General features: G+C 44.0%; 1 protein-coding gene across 1 annotated transcript in view; it reads left to right on the plus strand.

Annotated features, from left to right (window-relative positions):
* slc6a19a.1 (solute carrier family 6 member 19a, tandem duplicate 1) overlaps positions 1-26,129 on the plus strand; it is a 106,840-nt gene that overhangs the window by 66,627 nt on the left and 14,084 nt on the right. The window contains exons 2-9 of the mRNA XM_070880405.1: positions 5,888-6,028; positions 12,048-12,185; positions 12,773-12,954; positions 15,923-16,033; positions 16,283-16,395; positions 16,490-16,618; positions 19,235-19,391; positions 24,576-24,780. Coding sequence (XP_070736506.1) covers positions 5,888-6,028; positions 12,048-12,185; positions 12,773-12,954; positions 15,923-16,033; positions 16,283-16,395; positions 16,490-16,618; positions 19,235-19,391; positions 24,576-24,780 — 1,176 coding nt within the window. The remainder of the gene's footprint in view (positions 1-5,887; positions 6,029-12,047; positions 12,186-12,772; positions 12,955-15,922; positions 16,034-16,282; positions 16,396-16,489; positions 16,619-19,234; positions 19,392-24,575; positions 24,781-26,129) is intronic.

The following is a 26,129-nucleotide window of genomic DNA, read 5'->3' on the forward strand; positions in this document are numbered from 1 at the left end:
AAGACAGAATGTTATCTGAATGGTGACAGATTAGGAAAAGGGGAGGTGCAATGAGACCTGGGTGTCATGGTACATCAGTCATTGAAGTTCGGCATGCAGGTACAGCAGGCGGTGAAGAAGGCAAATGGTATGTTGGCTTTCATAGCTAGAGGATTTTAGTATAGGAGCAGGGAGGTCTTACTGCAGTTGTATAGGGCCTTGGTGAGGCCACACCTGGAATATTGTGTTCAGTTTTGGTCTCCTAATCTGAGGAAGGACGTTCTTGCTATTGAGGGAGTACAGCGAAGGTTCACCAGATTGATTCCCGCAATGGCAGGACTGACATACGAGGAGAGACTGGATCAACTGGGCTTGTATCCACTGGAGTTTAGAAGAATGAGAGGGGATCTCATTGAAACATATAAAATTCTGACAGGATTGGACAGGCTAGAGGCAGGAAGAATATTCTCGTTGCTGGGGAGTTCCAGACCCAGGGGTCACAGTCTAAGAATAAGAGGTAAGCCATTTAGGACCGAGATGAGGAGAAACTTCTTCACTCAGAGAGTGGTTAACCTGTGGAATTCTCTACCGCAGAAAGTTGTTGAGGCCAGTTCATTAGATATATTCAAAGGGGAGTTAGATATGACCCTTACGGCCAAAGGGATCAAGGGGTATGGAGAGAAAGCAGGAAAGGGGTACTGAGGTAGAATGATCAGCCATGATCTTATTGAATAGCGGTGCAGGCTCAAAGGGCCGAATGGCCTACTCCTGCACCTAATTTCTATGTTTCTAAGTATCGAAAGTTTACCAGTTCAGCCAGTTATCATCCACCTGTGGGAATCTGAGTTGATAAGTATCCAACACCATCCCGGCTTCTGACAAACACGTCAAATCACTATTTGTTATAATTCAGACTGCTGCTTTGCTTCTTCTTATTTCATCTCAAAGTGTTAATGAGCTTGATACTCTAGAGGTAAAAAGTAATTGGTAGGAGGTTTAGAGGGGATTTCAGAAGATTTTTTTTCACCCACAGGGTGGTGGGGGTCTGGAACTCACTGCCTGAAAGGGTGGTAGAGGCAAAAACCCTCACCACATTTAAAAAGTACTTGGATGTGCACTTGAAGTGCCATAACCTACAGGGCTATGAACCAAGAGCTGGAAAGTGGGATTAGGCTGGATAGCTCTTTGTTGGCCGGCACGGACACGATGGGCCGAATGGCCTACTTCTGTGTTGTAAATTTCTATGATTCTATGAAAACTGCCTTTGATAATTTACTGACTACCAACTTTTGGATTATAAACAACTGCAATTGCTCAAAATCTGGAATAATACCAGAAAATGCTGGAAATGTAACACAACTAAAAAAAGGAAAATCCAATGTTGAATACCGGTTTAGTCCACCTTTACTGGACAGTTGCGATTACAGTGAGCCAGGGTTCTCGCTTCTGGTTACAATACAGCAGCCCCTAGTCAAAGTGATAGGAGAGTCCGGCTCATGGTTGAATAATCTACCAGCACTCACTATCCAATCTTACACATGAAGAATAGGCACTCGGAGGATATGCCACCCATGGAACCACACCCAGCACAAGTAACCATATTCAGCAGAGGAAGGATAAAGAAGAATTGAAAGATAAGTAAGTCTTGCAATCATCCAACTTACTCCATGGTTTATGACCATGTCCTGGTCCTGTAGGGCCATTTATGTCTCCCTGCTACCTCGATACCAAGTTCACATACTCCAATCCCCATTACGGCTGGAATCTGTACATAATTTACTTCTGAATGCTTCATCTTAGTTCACTTACACTGCACTAGATGGCGGTCTGTTCTATAAATGAAAGACGATTTGGTGTGAAGCAGTTACTCAGATAACCCTGAAGATCTTTATTCGCTTGCACTTTCCCGAACTTCCAAGGATGTCTTTGCCTCCATTGACACATGCAATTTCTCCACACGCACCCAAAGAATTTCTTTCATGTCTTGCAAAAAACAGTGTTTATGAAAAATGTGTAAATGTGGACTTCTGTATAACAAGATGGGCGCGATTCATGTTCCTGGTGCCCATTTAAAGTTACGATACCTTTCCAGGGCTCATTGGTACAGATACTTAATGTACAATTGAGTGTTATATAGCAGGAAGAGGCTTTGTGGAACATTGGGAAGCGCTGGTGACCTTTGTTAAAAGGAAAGAGTGCCTTTTGTCCATCCTAATGCACATGCTTTGCGTGATATATTTATTGTCAGTTAATGTAAAACAAAGCAATTTATGATTAACTGGGGTGATATTTTGTGCAGGATTGTAGTGTTCTGTTGAATCATCATCTTATGAAATGAACACTGTCAGAAATCTCTATTTGCAACTAATTTAATTAATTAAGGATTGAGTGCTTTTTGCAAATTTCAACCTTAGAGTTCTGTAGTTCAGAGGTGCATTGGGCTGGATTTTGCTGTGAGCACCACTCGTTAGATTTGTATTTGTCCGCAGACTTTCTACGAGTTTTGGCAGTGGGACATCTAAATGGTGCGGCGCCCTCTACAGGGCATCAGGCACCTGTGTGAACAGGTCCAGCAGCTGTGTATCTCTTTCCCCAATCAGATTGAAGAATTGTTAATGACTTAGATGAAGGGACCGAGTGTCTTGTTGCCAAGTTTGCTGATGATACAAAAATGGGTGGGATAGCAAATTGTGAGGGGGACACAAATAATCTACAAAGGGACATAGCCAGGCTAAGTGAGTGGGCAAAAATTTGGCAGATGGAGTATAATGTGGGAAAATGTGAGGTTATCCACTTTGGCAGAAAAACTAGAAAAGCAAATTATAATTTAAGTGGAGAAAAATTGCAAAGTGCTGCAGTACAAAGGTACCTGGGGGGTCCTTGTGCATGAAACACAAAAAGTGAGTATTCAGGTACAGCAAGTAATCAGGAAGGCAAATGGAATGTTGGCCTTTATTGCAAGGGGGATAGAGTATAAAAGCAGAGAAGTCCTGCTACAACTATACAGGGTATTAGTGAGGTCACACATGGAGTAGTGCATACAGTTCTGGTCTCCGTATTTAAGGAAGGATATACTTGCATTGGAGACTGTTCAGAGAAGGTTCACTAGGTTGATTCCGGAGTTGAGGGGGTTGACTTATGAAGATAGGTTGAGTAGGTTGGGCCTATACACATTGAAGTTCAGAGGAATGAGAGGTGATCTTATCGAAACATATAAGATAATGAAGGGGCTAGACAAGGTGGATGCAGAGAGGATATTTCCTCTCTTAGGGGAAAACTAAAACTAGGGGACATAATCTCAGAATAAGGGGCCGCCATTTAAAACTGAAATGAGGAGGAATTTCTTCTCTCAGAGGGTCGTAAATCTATGGAATTCTCTACCCCGGAGAGCTGTGGAGGCTGGGTCATTGAATATATTTAAGGCGGAGATAGACAGATTTTTGAATGATTAAGGGAATAAAGGGTTATGAGGAGCGGGCAGGGAAGTGGAGCTGAGTCTATGATCAATTCAACAATGATCTTATTAAATGGCGGAGCAGGCTCGAGGGGCCAAGTGGCCTACTCCTGCTCCTATTTCTTATGTTCTTATGAGTCTGAACCAGGAAATGTAAGTTAGAATAGTGAATTCAATGTCAAATCAGATACAGAAAGCGAAATAAAGGGAAGGAAAGATTGGTTTAAGGGATAAGAGACAGAAAAAAAGGTTTTAAAAATATGTAATTAAAAGCTGAAGGAATGAGACTCGACATGTGTAAAAGTTGTAAAAGTGCCAGAGAGGTTGTTTGGCAGTAATTAAGACTTACCACACTGTTAAAGGGGGTGCTTAGACTGGGATAGATGTACAGTAACTTTTTTAGTGAGTTTAGTCCGTATTTATCGTGCAAATACAGGAATATTGTGGCGTTTGATGCAGTTGAATGGGGAGCCAGATTGCGAGATGCCATTTTCGCGCAGCTTATGGAGGAGCGGCGCAACTTGGACAGCAACGTCCAGGTTTCCGCGCTTAACTGCACATCTGTGCTCGCCTGAAGGTTGCTGTCTGATTTGCGCGTAAATAATGGTCAGTGCCATTAGCCTCACCACTACTTTTATGGTAAATTCTGGCCCTATGATTCTTTTTCTCTCTGTCCCTGTGTGTATTTCTGCTTTTATCTCTCTCCTCTAATCCGTGTTTTCTTTTCTCAAGCAGCCAGAGCGCACACCTGGGTCAGGTGGTAGGTTCCTTTAATATGCAAATCGCAATCCCATGACGTGCACAGGATCCCGTTTGTCATCTTAGGGCGGTACTGGGCAGAGCAGGCGCTGTGTATCCTCCGCCCAGGATCAAAGGGAACCGTGGTTGTCTTTTATGGTCTCCACAAAACCAGCCTGGGCCGCTGCTGCTCCAGATTCCCTCCCTTCGGAGCCCCACGGACCCCCACCCCCGGATCCCCTAACATCTTCCAACCCAATGCTGGCCCGGCTGCCAATATTGCAGTCTCCTGGAGCAGGCAGACTGCCTCATGCCAATCGTTTTCCCTCTGCAACCCCGCTGGACAAATGCTAAGGAGGCCATGCCCTCAACATAGACTGGGCAAGCACTGCGGAGCTGACAGGTCCAAGACTTACTCGTGGCTCTATGTCACTGTAAGGATGTATCCGTTTTAAATCAGTACCCGTAGCATACCCGCACCCTAAGGTACTGTAAAGAGTTAGCAACTGCTATTCCTGCTCCATTTTGTTCTCGTTGGACTCTGCTTGCCCGCAGCACCATGGTGAGATTGAGAAATTGGTGCAGTGACAGGGTCGAACCTGTATCTCACCAATTTGTAAAACCCTATTCCTGCAGCTTTGGTTCACTGGGGCCTTACAGTGTCTGCGTGTTGAGTTTTAGTCAGGCACATGTCCGATTACCTCAGCCACCTAGCTGTACTGCTGAAAGACAGAGATGGATTTTGCAATTTCAATCTGAGACAGATCAATTCAAACAGCTTTTGGGTTTTTTTCAGCTGGGAGGAAACAAAAGATAAATGCATAATGATAATTTTATGAAGGATGAACTTTATGTTTAAACTAATGTTATTTACTTTCTTTGTCCAGCTATAATTTAGTTATTCAAACGTCAATTGGCAAAGTAAATAAGGCTGTTCAAGCATCAACTGATGGCTGCACGCACTGTCTTGCTTAATTGAGGATAGGCTGGAGACAACTGAAGTATAAGTGTGACAGCTGAGTCAATCACCCCTTCAGCTTATCATCAATTTAGCAACAAAACATTATTACTTAAATAATGTCTTACCTATTTTGTTGACCAATGCATCAACAGATGAATTATAAATGAAAATTGCAATCTGAACTGTTTGCCATAGCTGTAAATTTGAGCAACATCTGTGTTTTTACCACTTGGGTTGCCCCATGTCAAAATGAGCTATGATGGGAACTGGAGAGCACAATGGGTTAAATACTGACCTTTCAACTCTGGGAATTTGCTTCAAATTCAACCTAGACTAATAGACTGAACATCTTCCTTGTCTGCTGGCTGTAAGGGTTCTATGTGGAATCAGTTTGGGTAATGTCAAACCAGTTCATGAGGACATGGGCACACAATACCAAACTTCACCTAATTTGGCTCTAATTAGCAATCTTCCTTACATAGGATGATTAGTGTGGGAAATAGAAATAATATCACTATGGTGTAGGGGGGGTGTTCTTCTGAGGGTAACGTTGAGGCACATTGCTGGGGCAGGGTAACGGTGTTATACCCGATGTGGACATGCTTGATGCTGACACTAGAGATACCTGAAATGGAAGGTGTTCCATTCCCCAGCACTAAGCATCCTTGATGAGCACAAAAAACTTGAAGCGGGTGGGGGAGGTGAACTGTTACATTTTCCATTGTGGCCTCAATTCATTTTTTCCTCTTTGTCAGGTGCATTCATGATCCCCTTTCTCATCCTACTGGTGCTCGAGGGTGTTCCACTGTTACATCTTGAGTTTGCCATTGGACAGCGCCTGCGGAAAGGCAGTGTGGGGGTCTGGAGTTCCATTCACCCTTACTTGAAAGGAGTGGGTAAGTTGAAATTGGAAAGACAACGACCTTATTGCAATGACTGGGCTTTTCAAATACATATTTTCCTTGTAGTTCTTCGGCTATTTTCCCATATACATCCAGAAGCAAAAAAAACAGAATCTAGAAACAACATTTGCTTGAACTTCTCTCCAATTTAACAATCTATCTGAGCACGAAATTGGCAAGTGAAAACAAATAACATAAGAAATAGGAGCTGGAGCAGGTCATTCCATTCGAGCCTGCTCCGCCATTCAATAAGATCATGACTGATCTTCTACCTCAACTCTATCTTCCCGCACTGTCTCCATATTCCTTAATTCCTTCCGTTCCCCAAAATGTATCAACCTCTGTCTTGAATATACTCAACGACTGAACATCCACAGCTCCCTGGGGTAGAGAATCCCAAAGATTCACCACTCTTTGAGTGAAGACATTTGTCTTCATCTCAGACATAAATGGCCGACCCCTTATTTTGAGACTGTGCCCCGTGTTCTAGATTTTCCAGCCAGAATAAAACATCTCACAACCTATGTCCCCATTTTTAGATTCAGAATTAGCAGGCAACTGTTTTGAAATCTGATAGCAAACAACAGGAGCCCAAACACCTATTTAATCTGCAGTTTTTGAACTTTCATTTGTGTCCAATTCAGACCCATAAAGGGCTGCAAGCACATAAATAGGAGAGGGAGAGAAAGTAGAAACCGACTTGCAATAGCGGAAGGAGGAGGGTGTCTTCAGCGGTACGAGCCCACGGATTTTCTGATAAATCTGTGAAGCGGTTACTGGCACAGATAACGGCTAGAAGGATGCGTCCAGAAACATGCAGTAACGTTGCTCAATGACAGCCTCCTGTATGTGGTATCCGTCTCCGGGATACTGCTGTGCTGCTTCTACCACTACTTTTATAGTGAGTGGCGCTGTTTCCCATGATCAGGTTAGGGGGGCATTGCTCAGGTATGCCCAATACCCCACTTACAAGTGGCAGGGCAGGCTCAGGTAGAGAGTTATGATTAATCGTTGCTTTTCAAGATGTAAAATTCAGAAGACACTTTTTTGGGATAGGATTGCAGCAATAAGACTCAGGGGGAGAAATTTGCATTGATTGCGCCTCCCGTTAGCGCCTCCCATGAAATTCTGCGGGATTCAGTGGAGGCGCGAACGGGTAGCGACCCACCCCTGCCAGTACCGCCCCGGGCCACTGTGCCAGCAATGGCGATTTCATCACCATGCGCAGCGACCCGCTTTCACCCCGGAGTGAAAATCCAGTAGTGCCGCATTTTAAAATGGCCCTGAGCTCTAACAACATAAGATCATAAGAATTTGAAGCAGGAGCAGGCCATTCGGCCCCTCGAGCCTACTCCACCATTCAATAAGATCATGGCTGATCTTCGACCTCAACTCAACTTTCCTGCACTATCCCCACATCCCTCGATTCCCTTAGTATCCAAAGACCTAGCGATCTCTGTCTTGAATATACTCAGCTCTCTGGGGTAGAGAATTTCAAAGATTTGCCACCCATTCAGTGAAGAAGTTTCTCCTCATCTCAGTTTTAAATGGCCGACCCTTTATTCTGAGACTGTGACCCCTGGTTCTAGACTCCCCAGCCAGAGGAAACATCCTCCTTGCATCTACCCTGTCAAGCCCTGTAAGAATTTTGTATGTTTTAATGAGATCACCTCACATTCTTCTAAACTCTATAAATATAAGCCTAGTCTACTCAATGCCTCCTCAGAAGGATAATCCCCCCATCCCAGGAATCAGTCTGGTGAACCTTTATTGCACTCCCTCTATGGCAAGTATATCCTTCCTTAGGTAAAGAGGCCAAAACTGTACACAATACTCCAGGTGTGGTCTCACCAGGGCCCTATATAATTGCAGTAAGATATCTTTACTCTTATACTCAAATCCTTTTGTAATAAAGGCCAGGATACAATTTGCTTTTCTAATTGCTTGCTGTACCTGCATGTTAATTTTCAACAATTTGTGTACAAGGACACCCAGGTCCCTCTGAACAGCGACATTTCCCAATCGCTCACCATTTAAACAATACTCTGCTTTTCTATTTTTTCTACAAAAGTGGATCCCTTCACATTTCTCTGCATTATATTCCATTTGCCATATTCTTGCCCACTCATTAGTCTGTCTATAATCCCCTTGCAGCCTCTTTGCATCCTCCTCTCAATTTACATTCCCACTTAGCTTTGTATCATCAGCAAACTTGGATATATTACATTTGGTCCCCTCATCCAAATCATTGATATAGATTGAAACAGATATAGCTCTACTTTCTACCCGTATACTGTCGAATGGTATTCTTGTTCACAGCAATCTTGCACTGAGCTTTTACAAGAAATTGAATTTGGAAATAAGTGTTGTTTAAAAAAAGTAAGCGCTGACTGCAGTTGTTGTTTCAAGTTGCAAGGAAGTGTGTCATGGCTAATGTTCCCTCTACAATAATGGAGGCATGTGAAAAAGGAACGGCAGTAGTCATGGGGGATTTTAACCTACATATCGATTGGTCAAATCAAATCGCACGGGGTAGCCTGGAGAAGGAATTTATAGAATGCATACTGGAATGTTTCTTAGAACAGTATGTACCAGAACCTACAAGGGAGCAAGCCATCTTAGATCTGGTCCTGTGTAATGAGACAGGAAAAATAAACGATCTCCTAGTAAAAGATCCTCTCGGAATGAGTGATCACAGTATGGTTGAATTTGTAATACAGATTGAGGATGAGGAAGTTGTGTCAGAAACGAGCGTACTATGCTTAAACAAAGGGGACTACAGTGGGATGAGGGCAGAGTTGGCTAAAGTAGACTGGAAACAAGGACTAAACGGTGGCACAATTGAGGAACAGTGGAGGACTTTTAAGGAGCTCTTTCATAGTGCGCAACAAAAATATATTCCAGTGAAAAAGAAGGGCGGCAAGAGAAGGGATAACCAGCCGTGGAGAACCAAGGAAATAAAGGAAAGTATCAAATCAAAGACCAATGCGTATAAGGTGGCCAAGGTTAGTGGGAAACTAGAGGATTGGGAAAATTTTAAGCAACAGCAAAGAATGACTAAAAAAGCAATAAAGAAAGGGAAGATAGATTACGAAGGTAAACTTGCGCAAAACATAAAAACAGATAGTAAAAGCTTTTACAGATATATAAAACGGAAAAGAGTGACTAAAGTAAATGTTGGTCCCTTAGAAGATGAAAAGGGGGATTTAATAATGGGAAATGTGGAACTGGCTGAGACCTTAAACAATTATTTTGCTTCCGTCTTCACAGTGGAAGACACAAAAACCATGCCAAAATTTGCAGGCCACAGGTATGTAGGAAGGGAGGACCTTGAGACAATCACTATCACTAGGGGGGTAGTGCTGGACAGGCTAATGGGACTGAAGGTAGACAAGTCCCCTGGTCCTGATGATGAATGCATCCCAGGGTATTAAAAGAGATGGCAGAAGTTATAGCAGATGCATTCGTTATAATCTACCAAAATTCTCTGGACTCTGGGGAGGTACCAGCGGATTGGAAAGCAGCTAATGTAACGCCTCTGTTTAAAAAAGGGGGCAGGCAAAAGGCAGGTAGCTATAGGCCAGTTAGTTTAACATCTGTAGTGGGGAAAATGCTTGAAACTATCATTAAGGAAGAAATAGCGGGACATCTAGATAGGAATAGTGCAATCAAGCAGACGCAGCATGGATTCATGAAGGGGAAATCATGTTTAACTAACTTACTGGAATTCTTTGAGGATATAACGAGCATGGTGGATAGAGGTGTACCGATGGATGTGGTGTATTTAGATTTCCAAAAGGCATTCGATAAGGTGCCACACAAAAGGTTACTGCTGAAGATAAAGGTACGCGGAGTCAGAGGAAATGTATTAGCATGGATAGAGAATTGGCTGGCGAACAGAAAGCAGAGAGTCGGGATAAATGGGTCCTTTTCTGGTTGGAAATCAGTGGTTAGTGGTGTGCCACAGGGATCAGTGCTGGGACCACAACTGTTTACAATATACATAGATGACCTAGAAGAGAGGACAGAGTGTAGTGCAACAAAATTTGTAGATGACATTAAGATTAGTGGGAAAGCGGGTTGTGTAGAGGACACAGAGAGGCTGCAAGGAGATTTGGATAGGTTAAGCGAATGGGCTAAGGTTTGGCAGATGGAATACAATGTCGGAAAGTGTGAGGTCATCCACCTTGGGGAAAAAAAACAGTAAAAGGGAATATTATTTGAATGGGGAGAAATTACAACATGCTGTGGTGCAGAGGGACCTGGGGGTCCTTGTGCATGAATCCCAAAAGGTTAGTTTGCAGGTGCAGCAGGTAATCAGGAAGGAGAATGGAATGTTGGCCTTCATTACGAGAGGGATGGAGTACAAAAGCAGGGAGGTCTTGCTGCAACTGTATAAGGTATTGGTAAGGCCGCACCTGGAGTACTACGTACAGTTTTGGTCACCTTACTTAAGGAAGGATATACTAGCTTTGGAAGGGGTACAGAGACGATTCACTAGGCTGATTCCAGAAATGAGGGGGTTACCTTATGATGATAGATTGAGTAGACTGGGTCTTTACTCATTGGAGTTCAGAAGGATGAGGGGTGATCTTATAGAAACATTTAAAATCATGAAAGGGATAGACAAGATAGAGGCAGAGAGGTTGTTTCCACTGGTCGGGGAGACTAGAACTAAGGGGCACAGCCTCAAAATACGGAGGAGCCAATTTAAAACTGAGTTGAGAAGGAATTTCTTCTCCTAGAGGGTTGTGAATCTGTGGAATTCTCTGCCCAAGGAAGCAGTTGAGGATAGCTCATTGAATGTTTTCAAGTCAAAGATAGATAGATTTTTAACCAATAAGGGAATTAAGGGTTACGGGGAGAGGGCGGGTAAGTGGAGCTGAGTCCACGACCAGATCAGCCATGATCTTATTGAATGGCGGAGCAGGCTCGAGGGGCTAGATGGCCTACTCCTGTTCCTAATTCTTATGTTCTTATGTTCTACATTGCGCATGTGCTCAGCCGTGCAACAATGTGGAACGCAACGCGCATCGAAATAAACAGGGCGCTCGCAACTTTGTCCGTTGACAACCGTGATGTAAATGTACTGCCCACGGACAAAAAAGTAGTGCTCAGAGGAGCTTGTAGCCCGCCCAGAACAGAGAAAATTTAGAGGGAACATTGTTCATAGCCCGAACTGCATAGTAGGAAAATACATCTTTGCAATATTGCCAAAATATTGTCATTTTATTATCATTTTTAACTAAAGCTCAGAATAACAATATCAATGAATTTACACTGCGGCATAATACAAACACTTAATGCATTCACCTGAAATTCCTTGCTTCTCTGTTTTTGCGGAGTGGTTGACCTATTTAGAATAATTCCTCCGGTAAAATAGCAGAGAGAGGAATTTAAGATGTATATGTTAGGCGCTTATACACTAGTATTTCCCCAACATAGGTTAAAGGCCCAGCTATACACACACATATATAAAACTCTTATAGCTAGCACCGCCTGTGCCCATCGCACATTCGGTACCAAACCTCTGTCACCACATGATATGCATGCTCGAGCAGCACAATACAATGAATGCTCGGCAATTGCCCAGTCCCTAAAGCAAGGGAGGAGCATCCAAGATAGGCATTGATCTTTAAGATGCAATTCAGATTGTATAAAGCCAACTTTTCAACTGAGCTTTTGATTTTCTCAGTTAACTGGAATCATCAGAAATCGTCCGGCTTCTGAATCTGAAGTCAAATTCCCAAATACTCAACACTATATAAATCAATATTTGCAATCCTGTTAACTTTAAACGTTAGTCTTATTCTATAAAGACAGTTAAATCAATATTTGTAAAGGCTTCAGCATACAATTCATCATGGACAATAATAAATTATTAATACAATTAAGTTATACTGTGCATTATCTGTTCTTCAGAATAATTTACTGTGTTGATGTAAATATATACAATTGCTGTCTCTTTACTTTGGTAGATGCATATCATTCATATTGACTCTCATTTCCTTAGGTATAGCATCAATGATGGTTTCATTCCTGGTTGGTTTATATTACAATAGCATCATTGCCTTGGTTATGTGGTACATCTTTAATTCATTCCAAGAGCCTCTACCCTGGAGCAATTGTCCACTGACAGACAACAATACAGGTATTGGTGTAAGTTGTATTTTGCAAAATGTCTTTCTGTTCTCAAATGCAGGACTTTATCCGTAAAGATCAGTGAAAAGTAACAGGACATCCAATTGTGAAATCAGGATGGAATCAGAACAGTCGCCAACATGTTAAGTGCATATTGCTGGCAGCATAATGTAATTCTGGGGAGCAGAACTGCAGCAGATATAGTGGAAGAAACTGACAGCTCTGCACTTGACTCAGGCACTTCCAGGATTTCCCATCAGAAGGGACGGGTGTTGGGGCGGGGGAGCAGTATAAGAATTCATCTGCCCAATTATGGGGCAAACATAGTCAAATACTATGCAGTTAACAGAAATATGTCTTTATGCAGCGTGTTGTGATCTGGAATACGCTGCCGGAAAGGCTGGTGAAAGTAGATTCAGTAGTATCTTTCGAAAAGGAATTGGATAAATACTTGAAGGGAAAAAAATGAGCACTGAATTGGGAGTTGGATGGAGAGAGTCTGTGAGCTTGCTGCTTAGAATTGTATTGCACCGGCTCCTTATTGTAACATTCTCATCTCATGAGTAATATCTTTCCCTACTATTTATGTGTCGATAGGATATGTGGATGAATGTGCCAGGAGCTCTCCAGTAGATTATTATTGGTACAGAGAAACCTTAAACATTTCAACCGGTATCGAGGATTCAGGTACCATCCAGTGGTGGCTGTTACTCAGCCTTATTTGTGCGTGGGCTGTGCTGTATGTATGCACAATCAGAGGCATTGAAACAACTGGCAAGGTAGTGTACACATTCATTATAGCTGCTTGTACAAACGTAAGATTTTCATTTAAACAGTTCGGTCTTAACCTTTTCCTCATGCTCAGAATTACCTTTGGCAAACATTCAAGGGCATTGCTGCATCTGAAAAGTCTATAGTGCCACTTAATGTAATACTTTATAGCCACACATGTGATGCAATGTCTTAATTTGGATTCCGATGCATCATTGAAATATACAAATGCCATTGTGTTCTGCTTGAGCACAAAAATCTAGGCTGACACTCCAGTGCAGTGCTGAGGGAGTACTGCACTGCTGGAGGTACCGTCTGTCAGATGAAACATTAACCAAGGCCTGTCTGCTCTCTCATGTGGATGTAAAAGATCCCACGTCACTATTTTGAAGATGAGCAGGGGAATTATTTCTGGTGTCCTGGCTAATATTTATCCCTCAATCAGCTTAACAAAAACAGATTATCTGGTCATTATCTGTTTGTGGGAGCTTGCTGTGCGCAAATTGGCTGCCGCATTTCTAAAAGTACTACACTCCAAAAGTACTTCATTGGCTGTAAAGTGCTTTGAGTTGTCCGGTGGCCATGAAAGGCATTATATAAATCCAAGTCTTTCTTTCTTTCACTGTTTGTAATAGCCACCAAAATAGTCTGCCTGGTTCATCCTCTCTCAGCAACAGCAAGTATTTTGTCTTAAAGGGGAGCGACAGGATCGGTCCAAGTCAGCATGGATTTATGAAGGGGAAATCATGCTTGACAAATCTTCTGGAATTTTTTGAGGATGTAACTAGTAGATCGGACAAGGGAGAACCAATGGATGTGGTGTATTTGGACTTTCAAAAGGTTTTTGACAAGGTCCCACACAAGAGATTGGTGTGCAAAATCAAAGCACATGGTATTGGGGGTAATATACTGACGTGGATAGAGAACTGGTTGACAGACAGGAAGCAGAGAGTCGGGATATACAGGTCCTTTTCAGAATGGCAGGCAGTGACTAGTGGAGTGCTGCAGGACTCAGTGCTGGGACCCCAGCTCTTTACCATATACATCATTGATTTAGATGAAGGAATTGAGTGTAATATCTCCAAGTTTGCAGATGACACTAAACTGGGTGGCGGTGTGAGCTGTGAGGGGGACGCTAAGAGGCTGCAGGGTGACTTGGACAGGTTAGGTGAGTGGGCAAATGCATGGCAGATGCAATATAATGTGGATAAATGTGAGGTTATCCACTTTGGGAGCAAAAACGTGAAGACAGAATATTATCTGAATGGCGGCAGATTAGGAAAAGGGGAGGTGCAACGAGACCTGGGTGTCATGGTTCATCAGTCATTGAAAGTTGCCATACAGGTACAGCAGGCGGTGAAGAAGGCAAATGGTATGTTGGCCTTCATAGCTAGGAGATTTGAGTACAGGAGCAGGGAGGTCTTACTGCAGTTGTACAGGGCCTTGCTGAGGCCTCACCTGGAATATTGTGTTCAGTTTTGGTCTCCTAATCTGAGGAAGGACGTTCTTGCTATTGAGGGAGTGCAGCGAAGGTTCACCAGACTGATTCCCGGGATGGCTGGACTGACATATGAAGAGGGACTGGATCAATTGGGTCTTTATACATTGGAGTTTAGAAGGATGAGAGGGGATCTCATAGAAACATATAAGATTCTGACGGGATGGGACAGGTTAGATGTGGGTAGAATGTTCCCGATGTTGGGGAAGTCCAGAACCAGGGGACACAGCCTTAGGATAAGGGGTAGGCCATTTAGGATTGAGATGAGGAGAAACTTCTTCACTCAGAGAGTTGTTAACCTGTGGAATTCCCTGCCGCAGAGAGTTGTTGATGCCAGTTCATTGGATATATTCAAGAGGGAGTTAGATATGGCCCTTACGGCTAAAGCGATCAGGGGGTATGGAGAGAAAGCAAGAAAGGGGTACTGAGGGAATGATCAGCCATGATCTTATTGAATGGTGATGCAGGCTCGAAGGGCCGAATGGCCTACTCCTGCACCTATTTTCTATGTTTCTATGTTTTCTCCCCACAACCATCCTTCTCTGCTGAAGGTATTGATTTCTTGCTGGGTCACAGATCCACTAGCAGCAGTCATTCCTTTTATTTCTCACCAAGTAGCCTTGGTAGTGAGTCTCATCGGGTTATTTGAATGCAGAGGACATTACAGCTAAGTCTAATCCTAACTCACCAGCAGGCAATAGTCAGGCCTCACTGTTGCATGTGTCACTGCACCCAGCCCACAGACACCATGTTAAAGGTGACAGCAGCTGGCCGTGCTTATATTATTGACCATAATCATGATCATCTTCATTGGAGAAGAGATGCGTTAAAATTACATTATAATCGGATATCTAATGGGCTTCACTGACGTTTACAGGGCATTTAGTTGAGCCATACAGACCGAGGAAGGCCATGTTTGATCTCAAATGTGTTCTGAATTATCGGATAAGGGAGTTGCAATTGGTCTCATTGGTGGTGAAGTAGGGAGGGGAAAACCAACCATGCTTTTAAATTGTCACTCTGAGTGACACGAATATCCGAGCGTACGAAAATGAAGTGCGGGAAAAGAGCATCTGTTCCACCATGTCGTGACATGTGTTGCATCATGATTAAACACCCCTGACCCACCACCAGCCATGGGGACCGGCAAAAATACAGGTAAAATCCCAAGGCCAATTATGGGGTGGGGAGGTGGCACTCCCACTCCCCGGGGTCCCGGTAGAACCATTTCATCAATGCAGAGTAAGCAGCTCGGGCCCTTCCCTTTAATTCTGAGCCATGCACCCCGCTACTGCCCCAGAAAGGCAGTTGAGTGCTTGCTTTAGTGCTCCTCTTCCTTTTGGGAGCGGTAACCCCAATTTCTCGCGAGAGACGAGACTTCTGCGCCCGGCGCAAAGTCTCACGCCTCGCGACTGTGACCGCCCCCCAAACGGGCGCATCAAATATTTAGCCCTTAATCTTTTCTCTTTTTCCCCCAGGCTGTATATGTTACTTCTACACTCCCTTATCTCGTACTTACAATCTTCTTGATTCGAGGGTTGACATTAAAAGGATCCGTCGATGGAATAATATTTCTCTTCACACCAAATGTAAGTATTTGTAGCTTTCTTTTTCCCTTTACGTTTCTGCAACTTCTGGAGGGAGTGAATGTTGAAGGTGGTGGATGGGGTGCCAATCAAGCGGGCTGCTTTGTCCTGGATGGTGTCGAGCTTCTTGAGTGATGTTGGAGCTACACTCATCCGGACAAGTGGAGAATATTCCATCACAATCCTGACTTGTGCCTTGTTGATAAAGCCCCTTTGGTGAAAATAATCCATCTCTATTTCTACAAATTCCAGGTGAACGAATTGATAAATCCAACCACCTGGTTAGATGCTGGAGCACAAGTATTTTATTCCTTTTCTTTGGCCTTTGGAGGTCTGATATCCTTCTCCAGTTATAACTCTGTTCAGTAAGTAGCATCTGATAAAACTCATCGTGCTAAAACATCAATCTATTTATATTAAAAGCCAATAATCAATGACTGACTGCTCCTTATTCCACAGCAACAATTGTGAGCGAGATGCTGTGACTATCTCCATCATCAATGGCTTCACATCAGTGTACGCAGCCACGGTAATATATTCCATTATTGGTTTCCGAGCAACGGAGCAATTTGATGCCTGTTTTGATAAGTAAGTAAGTTATCAGGGAATGAAACTATCTGAATATTATTGTTTTTTGGTACTTTGCTGCATTACATTGCTTCATTCAAACAATTCAAATATTTCTGCTCAAAAAAGACTTCAAATCAGCAGACTGTATTTAGAAAGAAACATAAACATAATTTTAAACATTTATTTTCATACTAAGTTTGTGCAAGGCTGCTCAATGTGCTTTGAATCTTGTTTTCTGTCACTTTAATTCTTCGCTCCTCTCCCACTCTGACCTTTCCATCCGCGGCCTCTTACATTGTTCCAATGAAGCTCAACGCAAGCTCGAGGAACAGCACCTTATCTTTCGTTTAGGCACTTTACAGCCTTCTGGACTCAACATCAAGTTCAACAATTTCATATCATAACCTCTGCCCCTATTTTTTCTTTTTTTCTGTTTTTTTTCTCTTTCCCACGGCAGCTGTTGTTGATTTTACCATTTACACCCTATGTAGACCCAGCTTTTGTTTCTTAACTTGTCCCATTACCATCTCCTTTTGCCTCGCACCATCATCTCTTTTGTCTCTTAATCTCTCCTGCCTTCCACCCGATCACAGACCTTCCCTTTTGTTCTTTCCTCCCCCACCCCCGCCCTTTCCCTGCCCCTACCCTGGCTTAAAAACCTGTAACATCTCTAACTTTTCCCAGTTCTGACGAAGGGTCATCGACCTGACATGCTAACTCTGTGTCTCTCTCCACACATGCTGAGTATTTCCAGCATTTTCTGTTTCTTTTTCAGATTCTAACATCCACAGGATTTTGCTTTTGTATTTGTGTTTTTTTTAATTCATTCTCGGGATGTCGGCATTGCTGGCAAGGCTAGCATTTATTAACTACTCTTCATGTAATTACACGCATGACCTCCGAACTCTTTGGGGCTGAAATAGTCCCTTTACGCCGAGCCAGTTAGCGCCGGCGATAAGGATGCACTGAAGGGTTGTCGCCCGGGCCCTGTGCACAGAGTGCTGCCCCTGGAATCTCCCCCCCGGGGCTCCACCTGCAAAAAGGGGTCTCTGTGCTGCACCCTGGCGATGATGTCATCGGCGAGCACGCCTACCCCTTTGCGCCCAGCGGGGGTGAGGCCTGCACGGGGCGACGCCACCGACAGCTTCTCGGTGTGAGGAGCTGCGATGACTGTGGCGTCCCGGCAGCCGCCATCTTTTTTGTGTGAGCCGACTTTTCAGCCGGCCCTACAATGGCGGCTGCTGGTTTGGGCCGGGGCTGCCAACGGGCAGGCTGGTACCCTCCCTGGTGGCCCAGTGGGCAGTACTGAAGGCGCGGCTCAGATCGCAGCAACCTTCCCCCTTTAAGAGAAGGGGAGGGACGTTGCTAGGCAGCGGCAGGACGCGGCACCTCACATTGACGTCATCAGATATGTGTAGCGCGGCGCTGGGCATCGTGCGCCACGAGCACCCTGGGACCCCCCGATAGAAGTCACAGTTACCACCCCCACCATCGTTTTGCTTCAAGGGAGCAATTCTGTGCCATTACTGGCACTTCCCGCAAGGAATACCTACAATCCCAATGATGTGCTGCCAACCCAGTGCGGGGCAATTTTGGCTCTTTGGTATTTTGCATAATCCCTCCTGATTCTGTCTAATTTCTAACTCTAACTGTCTCTCCCAATCCTCTGTGTACCTTGGTTCTACTTTTTCATACTACATCTTGGTGCCCAGCCCCTTGCCCAATTAGTTTAGACCCTCCCCCACAGCACGAGTTAACCCGCCTGTGATGATTTTGGTCCCAGCCCTGTACAGGTGCAACCTGTCCATCTTGAACAGGTCCGTCCTGCCACAGAAATAGTCCCGATGTCCCGGGAGTGTGAAAACTTCCTTCCTGCACCATGCCTTCGAACCATGCATCGACCTGCCCTATCCACCTATTTCAACTCTCACTCGCCCATGGCACTGGGAGTAATCCAGAGATTACTAGCCTTGAGGTGCTGTGGGAGCCACACAAGAAGGTAAGTTGCTTCATTTTCAGGGGCAGCAAGAAGGCAGTTGGGCCTGGGAGTCGTGTGGCTGCTTTCCTCAGCCAGAAGCCATTCACAGCTGACTTTCTTCCTCCATTTCTGAGCATGAAGGGGGAAGGGAAATTAGCCCTCATGTTTTTCATGAGCAGAAAAGATATTTGAAAAAACTATGTAAAAGGAAAAAGAAAAACTTACTTTTATTTTGTGCCTTTCACGACCACTGGACGCCTCAAAGCGCTTTGAAGTGTAGTCACTGTTGTAATGTGTGAAGCGCGGCAGCCAGTTGGCGCACAGCAAGCTCCCACAAACAGCAATGTGATGACCATATAAACTGTTTTAGTGATGTTGATTGAGGGATAAATATTGGCCAGGACACCGGGGATAACTCCCCTGCTCTTCTTCGAAATAGTACCATGGGATCTTTTACATCCACCCAAGAGAGCAGACGGGGCCTCGGTTTAACGTCTCATCCCGAAAGACGGTACCTCCGACAGTGCAGCGCTCCCTCAGCACTGCACTGGAGTGTCAGCCTAGATTTTTGTGCTCAAGTCCCTGGAGCATATTACAAAAGAATCATGTAACTTTGTTTAATGTCTGATACTGTAATTTGTTTTGTTTTCTTACAGCAATATCATGAGCTTGACCAATACTTTTGATCTGCCAGAAAACAATTTGACTCAAGCAAACTATGAAGAAGTCTTGCAGTACCTAAACAATACCTACCCAACAACCGTCTCAGAGCTGCATTTGAAGACCTGTGATCTGCAAGCTATACTGAGTCAGGTACATAGCTCACACTGTGTCTGTTCAAACTGCCTTAGCAGTGAATTCTTTAAATGTCCTCAGATCCTTCAAACCCCTTTCTCGGCTGCTTTCTTTGGAAGGTAGATGAAAAATGTGTACTGTCAAAACTAATTTTCATGCACTCTCTATCATTCAAAATTGCAGTTCTTCCATAAGTTCGGTTTCACTAAGTAGTTTCAAAATATAAAGGCTGAATTACACAAATAATTCTATTTTATGCAACATTGCTTTAGACACATTGGACTTTTAAAAATTGTGCTGTAGGAGCCAAGAATGCAAAGAATTATTTAGCTCCACTTCACCTCCACGTCCCAAAAATAAACTCCAAAAAGAAACACTGGCCTGGATATCCCAGCCTCCTCGAGTCTGTATGGAGTGTGTATGGACCCGGGAAGGCATCGCAAAAGCTGGAGCTTGACAGATCCAACGTATCTCGGGAGCGAGGACATTTGCACGGGCAAGATTGCGGGATTTACCCGTATCTTGCCCAGCAAATGTCCTGAAAACTCTTGCACCTGATAAAAACAGGAGCGCAGCCTATTGTTACAGGCATAAGAGTTTTAAAACATACAAAAATATAACTAAATTCAATTTAAACACATTTTATTGTTTAAAAACCCTGCCCACTAAGGTAAGTTTATTTTTAACCATAATTACAAAATTTTAAAAATAATCGGAAAAATTAATTTTTTTTCTAAGGCATTTATTAACTTTAATTTCAATGAATTTTAATTATGTGAGGTGTGTTTTTTATTTTTTATTATGGTGCTTAGTGTGTTTTTTTTCTCATTAATAGCAATGGGAACTCGTGGATACAGAGTTCTCATTGCTATTAATGAGATTGCTGTGGAATACTGTACCTGATTGGTTGAGCAGTCACATGTGACTGCACCTCCTGTGTGGGAACGTAGAGGATGGGAGCGCACTTCGCAGCACGGGAAGAGAAGGTCTCCCCCACTGGAATCCCACACTCCTCCGGGATCACCAGGTACTTTCGTAGAAATGTTTCAGGTTGGAGGCATCCGCCTGCAGGAAGCCTCCGACCTCAATTTCTGGGCCATCATATGTATACAGGTTCATATCTATAAGTGTCGGTGGAATATTAGCCACACCTCATTAATGAGAGAGCATATTTATCTCCCTTTTCTTTGTTCAAGCATCTCTTTTTTCTCTCAATCTCTTCTGCCTTCCACCCTAACACAGACCTTCCCTTTTGTTCTTTCTTCCCCTCCCAGCTTTCCCTGCCTCTGCACTTGCTTAAAAACCTGTTACGTCTCTAACTTTTTCCAGTTCTGATGAAGGGTCATCGACCTGACTCGTGAACTCTGTTTCTCTCTCCACAGATACTGCCTGACCTGCTGAGTGTTTTCAGCATTGTCTGTTTTTAGTTCCGGTTCCAGCATCTGCAGTGTTTTGCTTTTGTGACATATTTATCTCAACAGGTTCAGTTCCTGGAACAACATTCTAAGCTAACAAAGTTAATGTGATCCGCTAAACGGCATCATTAAATCCTCCCCCTTTAGTCAACTTCTAAATGAGGCAAAGATAGTACTTATAGCAAAGCCTTTGATTCTTTCTCTTCTGTACTCTGTAGCTCTTTTACTGTTCCTTCATTGATCCCCGTTCATTCTGCAGTCTCCTCCAGAAACCAGTGGTTGCCAATGTAATGGAGATGGTGGTGCTCATGCTGTTAGTCGGTGCATGACTAAAAAGTAGGACCTCAAAAGTAGTAATCTCAGGATTGCTACCAGTGCCACGTGCTAGTCAGAGTAGGAATCGCAGGTTAGCTCAGATGAATACGTGGCTTGAGCAATGGTGCAGCAGGGAGGGATTCAAATTCCTGGGGCATTGGAACCGGTTCTGGGGGAGGTGGGACCAGTACAATCCAGACGGTCTGCACCTGGGCAGAATCGGAACCAATGTCCTCGGGGGAGTGTTTGCTAGTGCTGTTGGGGAGGAGTTAAACTAATATGGCAGGGGGATGGGAACCAATGCAGGGAGATAGAGGGAAACAAAAAGGAGGCAAAAGCAAAAGACAGAAAGGAGATGAGGAAAAGTGGAGGGCAGAGAAACCCAAGGCAAAGAACAAAAAGGGCCATTGTACAGCAAAATTCTAAAAGGACAGAGGGTGTTAAAAAAACAAGCCTAAAGGCTTTGTGTCTTAATGCAAGGAGTATCCGCAATAAGGTGGATGAATTAACTGTGCAAATAGATGTTAACAAATATGATGTGATTGGGATTACGGAGACGTGGCTCCAGGATGATCAGGGCTGGGAACTCAACATCCAGGGGTATTCAACATTCAGGAAGGATAGAATAAAAGGAAAAGGAGGTGGGGTAGCATTGCTGGTTAAGGAGGAGATTAAGGCAATAGTTAGGAAGGACATTAGCTTGGATGATGTGGAATCTATATGGGTAGAGCTGCAGAACACCAAAGGGCAAAAAACGTTAGTGGGAGTTGTGTACAGACCTCCAAACAGTAGTAGTGATATTGGGGAGGGCATCAAACAGGAAATTAGGGGTGCATGCAATAAAGGTGCAGCAGTTATAATGGGTGACTTTAATATGCACATAGATTGGGCTAACCAAACTGGAAGCAATACGGTGGAGGAGGATTTCCTGGAGTGCATAAGGGATGGTTTTTTAGACCAATATGTCGAGGAACCAACTAGGGGAGAGACCATCTTAGACTGGGTGTTATGTAATGAGAGAGGATTAATTAGCAATCTCGTTGTGCGAGGCCCCTTGGGGAAGAGTGACCATAATATGGTGGAATTCTGCATTAGGATGGAGAAACAGTTAATTCAGAAACCATGGTCCAGAACTTAAAGAAGGCTAACTTTGAAGGTATGAGGCGTGAATTGGCTGGGATGGATTGGCGAATGATACTTAAGGGGTTGACTGTGGATGGGCAATGGCAGACATTTAGAGACCGCATGGATGAACTATAACAATTGTACATTCCTGTCTGGCATAAAAATAAAAAAGGGAAGGTGGCTCAACCGTGGCTATCAAGGGAAATCAGGGATAGTATTAAAGCCAAGGAAGTGGCATACAAATTGGCCAGAAATAGCAGCGAACCTGGGGACTGGGAGAAATTTAGAACTCAGCAGAGGAGGACAAAGGGTTTGATTAGGGCAGGGAAAATGGAGTATGAGAAGAAGCTTGCAGGGAACATTAAGACGGATTGCAAAACTTTCTATAGATATGTAAAGAGAAAAAGGTTAGTAAAAACAAACGTAGGTCCCCTGCAGTCAGAATCAAGGGAAGTCATAACGGGGAACAAAGAAATGGCGGACCAATTGAACAAGTACTTTGGTTCAGTATTCACGAAGGAGGACACGAACAACCTTCCGGTTATAAAAGGGGTCGGGGGGTCTAGTAAGGAGGAGGAACTGAGGGAAATCCTTATTAGCCGGGAAATTGTGTTGGGGAAATTGATGGGATTGAAGGCCGATAAATCCCCAGGGCCTGATGGACTGCATCCCAGAGTACTTAAGAAGGTGGCCTTGGAAATAGCGGATGCATTGACAGTCATTTTCCAACATTCCATTGACTCTGGATCAGTTCCTATAGAGTGGAGGGTAGCCAATGTAACCCCACTTTTTAAAAAAGGAGGGAAAGAGAAACAGGGAATTATAGACCGGTCAGCCTGACATCGGTAGTTGGTAAAATGATGGAATCAATTATTAAGGATGTCATAGCAGTGCATTTGGAAAGAGGTGACATGATAGGTCCAAGTCAGCATGGATTTGTGAAAGGGAAATCATGCTTGACAAATCTTCTGGAATTCTTTGAGGATGTTTCCAGTAGAGTGGACAAGGGAGAACCAGTTGATGTGGTATATTTGGACTTTCAGAAGGCGTTCAACAAGGTCCCACACAAGAGATTGATGTGCAAAGTTAGAGCACATGGGATTGTGGGTAGTGTGCTGACGTGGATTGAGAACTGGTTGTCAGACAGGAAGCAAAGAGTAGGAGTAAATGGGTACTTTTCAGAATGGCAGGCAGTGACTAGTGGGGTACCGCAAGGTTCTGTGCTGGGGCCCCAGCTGTTTACACTGTACATTAATGATTTAGATGAGGGGATTAAATGTAGTATCTCCAAATTTGCAGATGATACTAAGTTGGGTGGCAGTGTGAGCTGTGAGGAGGATGCTGTGAGGCTGCAGAGCGACTTGGATAGGTTAGGTGAGTGGGAAAATGCATGGCAGATGAAGTATAATGTGGATAAATGTGAGGTTATCCACTTTGGTGGTAAAAACAGAGAGATAGACTATTATCTGAATGGTGACAGATTAGGAAAAGGGGAGGTGCAAAGAGACCTGGGTGTCATGGTACATCAGTCATTGAAGGTTGGCATGCAGGTGCAGCAGGCGGTTAAGAAAGCAAATGGCATGTTGGCCTTCATAGCAAGGGGATTTGAATACAGGGGCAGGGAGGTGTTGCTACAGTTGTACAGGGCCTTGGTGAGGCCACACCTGGAGTATTGTGTACAGTTTTGGTCTCCTAACCTGAGGAAGGACATTCTTGCTATTGAGGGAGTGCAGCGAAGGTTCACCAGACTGATTCCCGGGATGGCGGGACTGACCTATCAAGAAAGACTGGATCAACTGGACTTGTATTCACTGGAGTTCAGAAGAATGAGAGGGGACCTCATAGAAACATTAAAAATTCTGACGAGGTTAGACAGGTTAGATGCAGGAAGAATGTTCCCAATGTTGGGGAAGTCCAGAACCAGAGGTCACAGTCTAAGGATAAGGGGTAAGCCATTTAGGACCGAGATGCGGAGGAACTTCTTCACCCAGAGAGTGGTGAACCTGTGGAATTCTCTACCACAGAAAGTTGTTGAGGCCAATTCACCAAATATATTCAAAAAGGAGTTAGATGAGGTCCTTACTACTAGGGGGATCAAGGGGTATGGCGAGAAAGCAGGAATGGGGTACTGAAGTTGAATGTTCAGCCATGAACTCATTGAATGGCGGTGCAGGCTAGAAGGGCCGAATGGCCTACTCCTGCACCTATTTTCTATGTTTCTCTATGACTATGGGCTTTGTGCCAGAGTTGCTTAATCCGACTCTTTGTCCAACCTGACTGCCATGTAATTGAGCGCTAAGGCCTGTTCCCAAACCTTTTCAACCGATGCTAATCTCCTTTTACACAGGGTGTCGAAGGCACTGGATTGGCTTTTATCGTCTTTACTGAAGCTATTACAAAAATGCCCGTCAGTCCGTTATGGTCCGTTTTGTTCTTCATAATGTTATTCTGCCTTGGACTGTCTTCAATGTTTGGGAATATAGAGGGCGTGCTGGTACCGCTGGAAGATCTGCAACTCCTCCCAAAGAAGTGGCCCAAGGAACTTATTACCGGTAAAGACAGATCCTCTGTTTGAACTGTTAGTCTGCACTATAAAACAACTGCTGTTATCACTTTTTGAGTCATATTTACCAAAGAGTCTTGCAGTTTAACTAATTCTTGATAAGTAAAAGCTCTGTTTTCATTTCTATTTGGAAGGAATAATGTTAACGTTATCAAGTCTGTCCCTTAATGTGTACACACATTAATACCAAGGGTCAGTAATTTGCCTGGAGCTGCTCCTGCTCCGCTGCCGAAACTGCCGATAAATGTGCAGGAAACAGAAGTTCCGCCACAAGTCTGACAAAATGATTTCAGTGGAGTGGGGCCCCAACAAAATTCGCAGCCTAAGTGTCCGCTAGAGCATCCAGGTGCAAGAATAAAATATACTTTGTCTCCCTGCTGCTATTTGATTATTGAGTAGTTGTGATCTCACTTACACCACAATTTCCTGATATGCACTGCCTGCTCCACTGGTGGCACAGATCCTCTCAATACTTGGCCTTACACGTCTTATTTAGAGTCAGTCGTGGCTCAGTGGGTAGCACCCTTGCCTCTGAGTCAGAAGGTTGTGGGTTCCAGAGACCTATGCAACCAAAATCTAGGTTGACACTCCTAGTGCAGTGCTGAGGGAGCGCTGCACTGTCGGAGGTGCCGTCTTTAAGATGAACCGAGGCCGTCTGCACTCGAAGGTGGATGTAAAAGATCCCATGGCGCTATTTCAAAGAAGAGCAGGGGAGTTATCCGTGGTGTCCTGGCCAATATTTACCCCTCCATCAGCATCACTGAAACAGATTATCTGGCCATTATCACATTGCTGCTTGTGGGAGCTTGCTGTGTGCAAATTGGCTGCTGTGTTTCCCGCATTACAACAGTGACTACACTTCAAAATGTACTTCATTGGCTGTAAAGTGCTTTCCGACGTCCAGTGGTTGTGAAAGGCGCTACATAAATGCAACACTTTTTTTTAACTTGATGAAAATGCAGCAAAGTGAGGATTGTACAGATGAGTTTCAATTACATATTAAGGGAATCATCCCTCACAACAGCCCCATCATACAGCATCAGAGAACAATGGACATTATTCCTTTGACCAAAACATCATCCAATCCTTTGCAGAACTGAGTGATCAAAATTCCTGCTCGGGAATTAGGGAGAATGGGTGGTACATTAGGTTAAACACTGACCTTTCACCCCTGGGACCTGGGTTCAGACTGATTGGTTGAAAATCTCTATCTGTTGGTCGTAAGGGTGCGATGTGAAATTGGTTGAAATCCAATTCGGTTCTTACTGTCCTCATCGCTAAGATTCTCCATTCCAGGCAGCATGCTAGTAAATCTCCTCTGCACCCTTTCTAGTGCAA

Source organism: Pristiophorus japonicus, chromosome 5 (assembly GCF_044704955.1).
Source record: "Pristiophorus japonicus isolate sPriJap1 chromosome 5, sPriJap1.hap1, whole genome shotgun sequence".
NCBI lineage: Eukaryota > Metazoa > Chordata > Chondrichthyes > Pristiophoridae > Pristiophorus > Pristiophorus japonicus.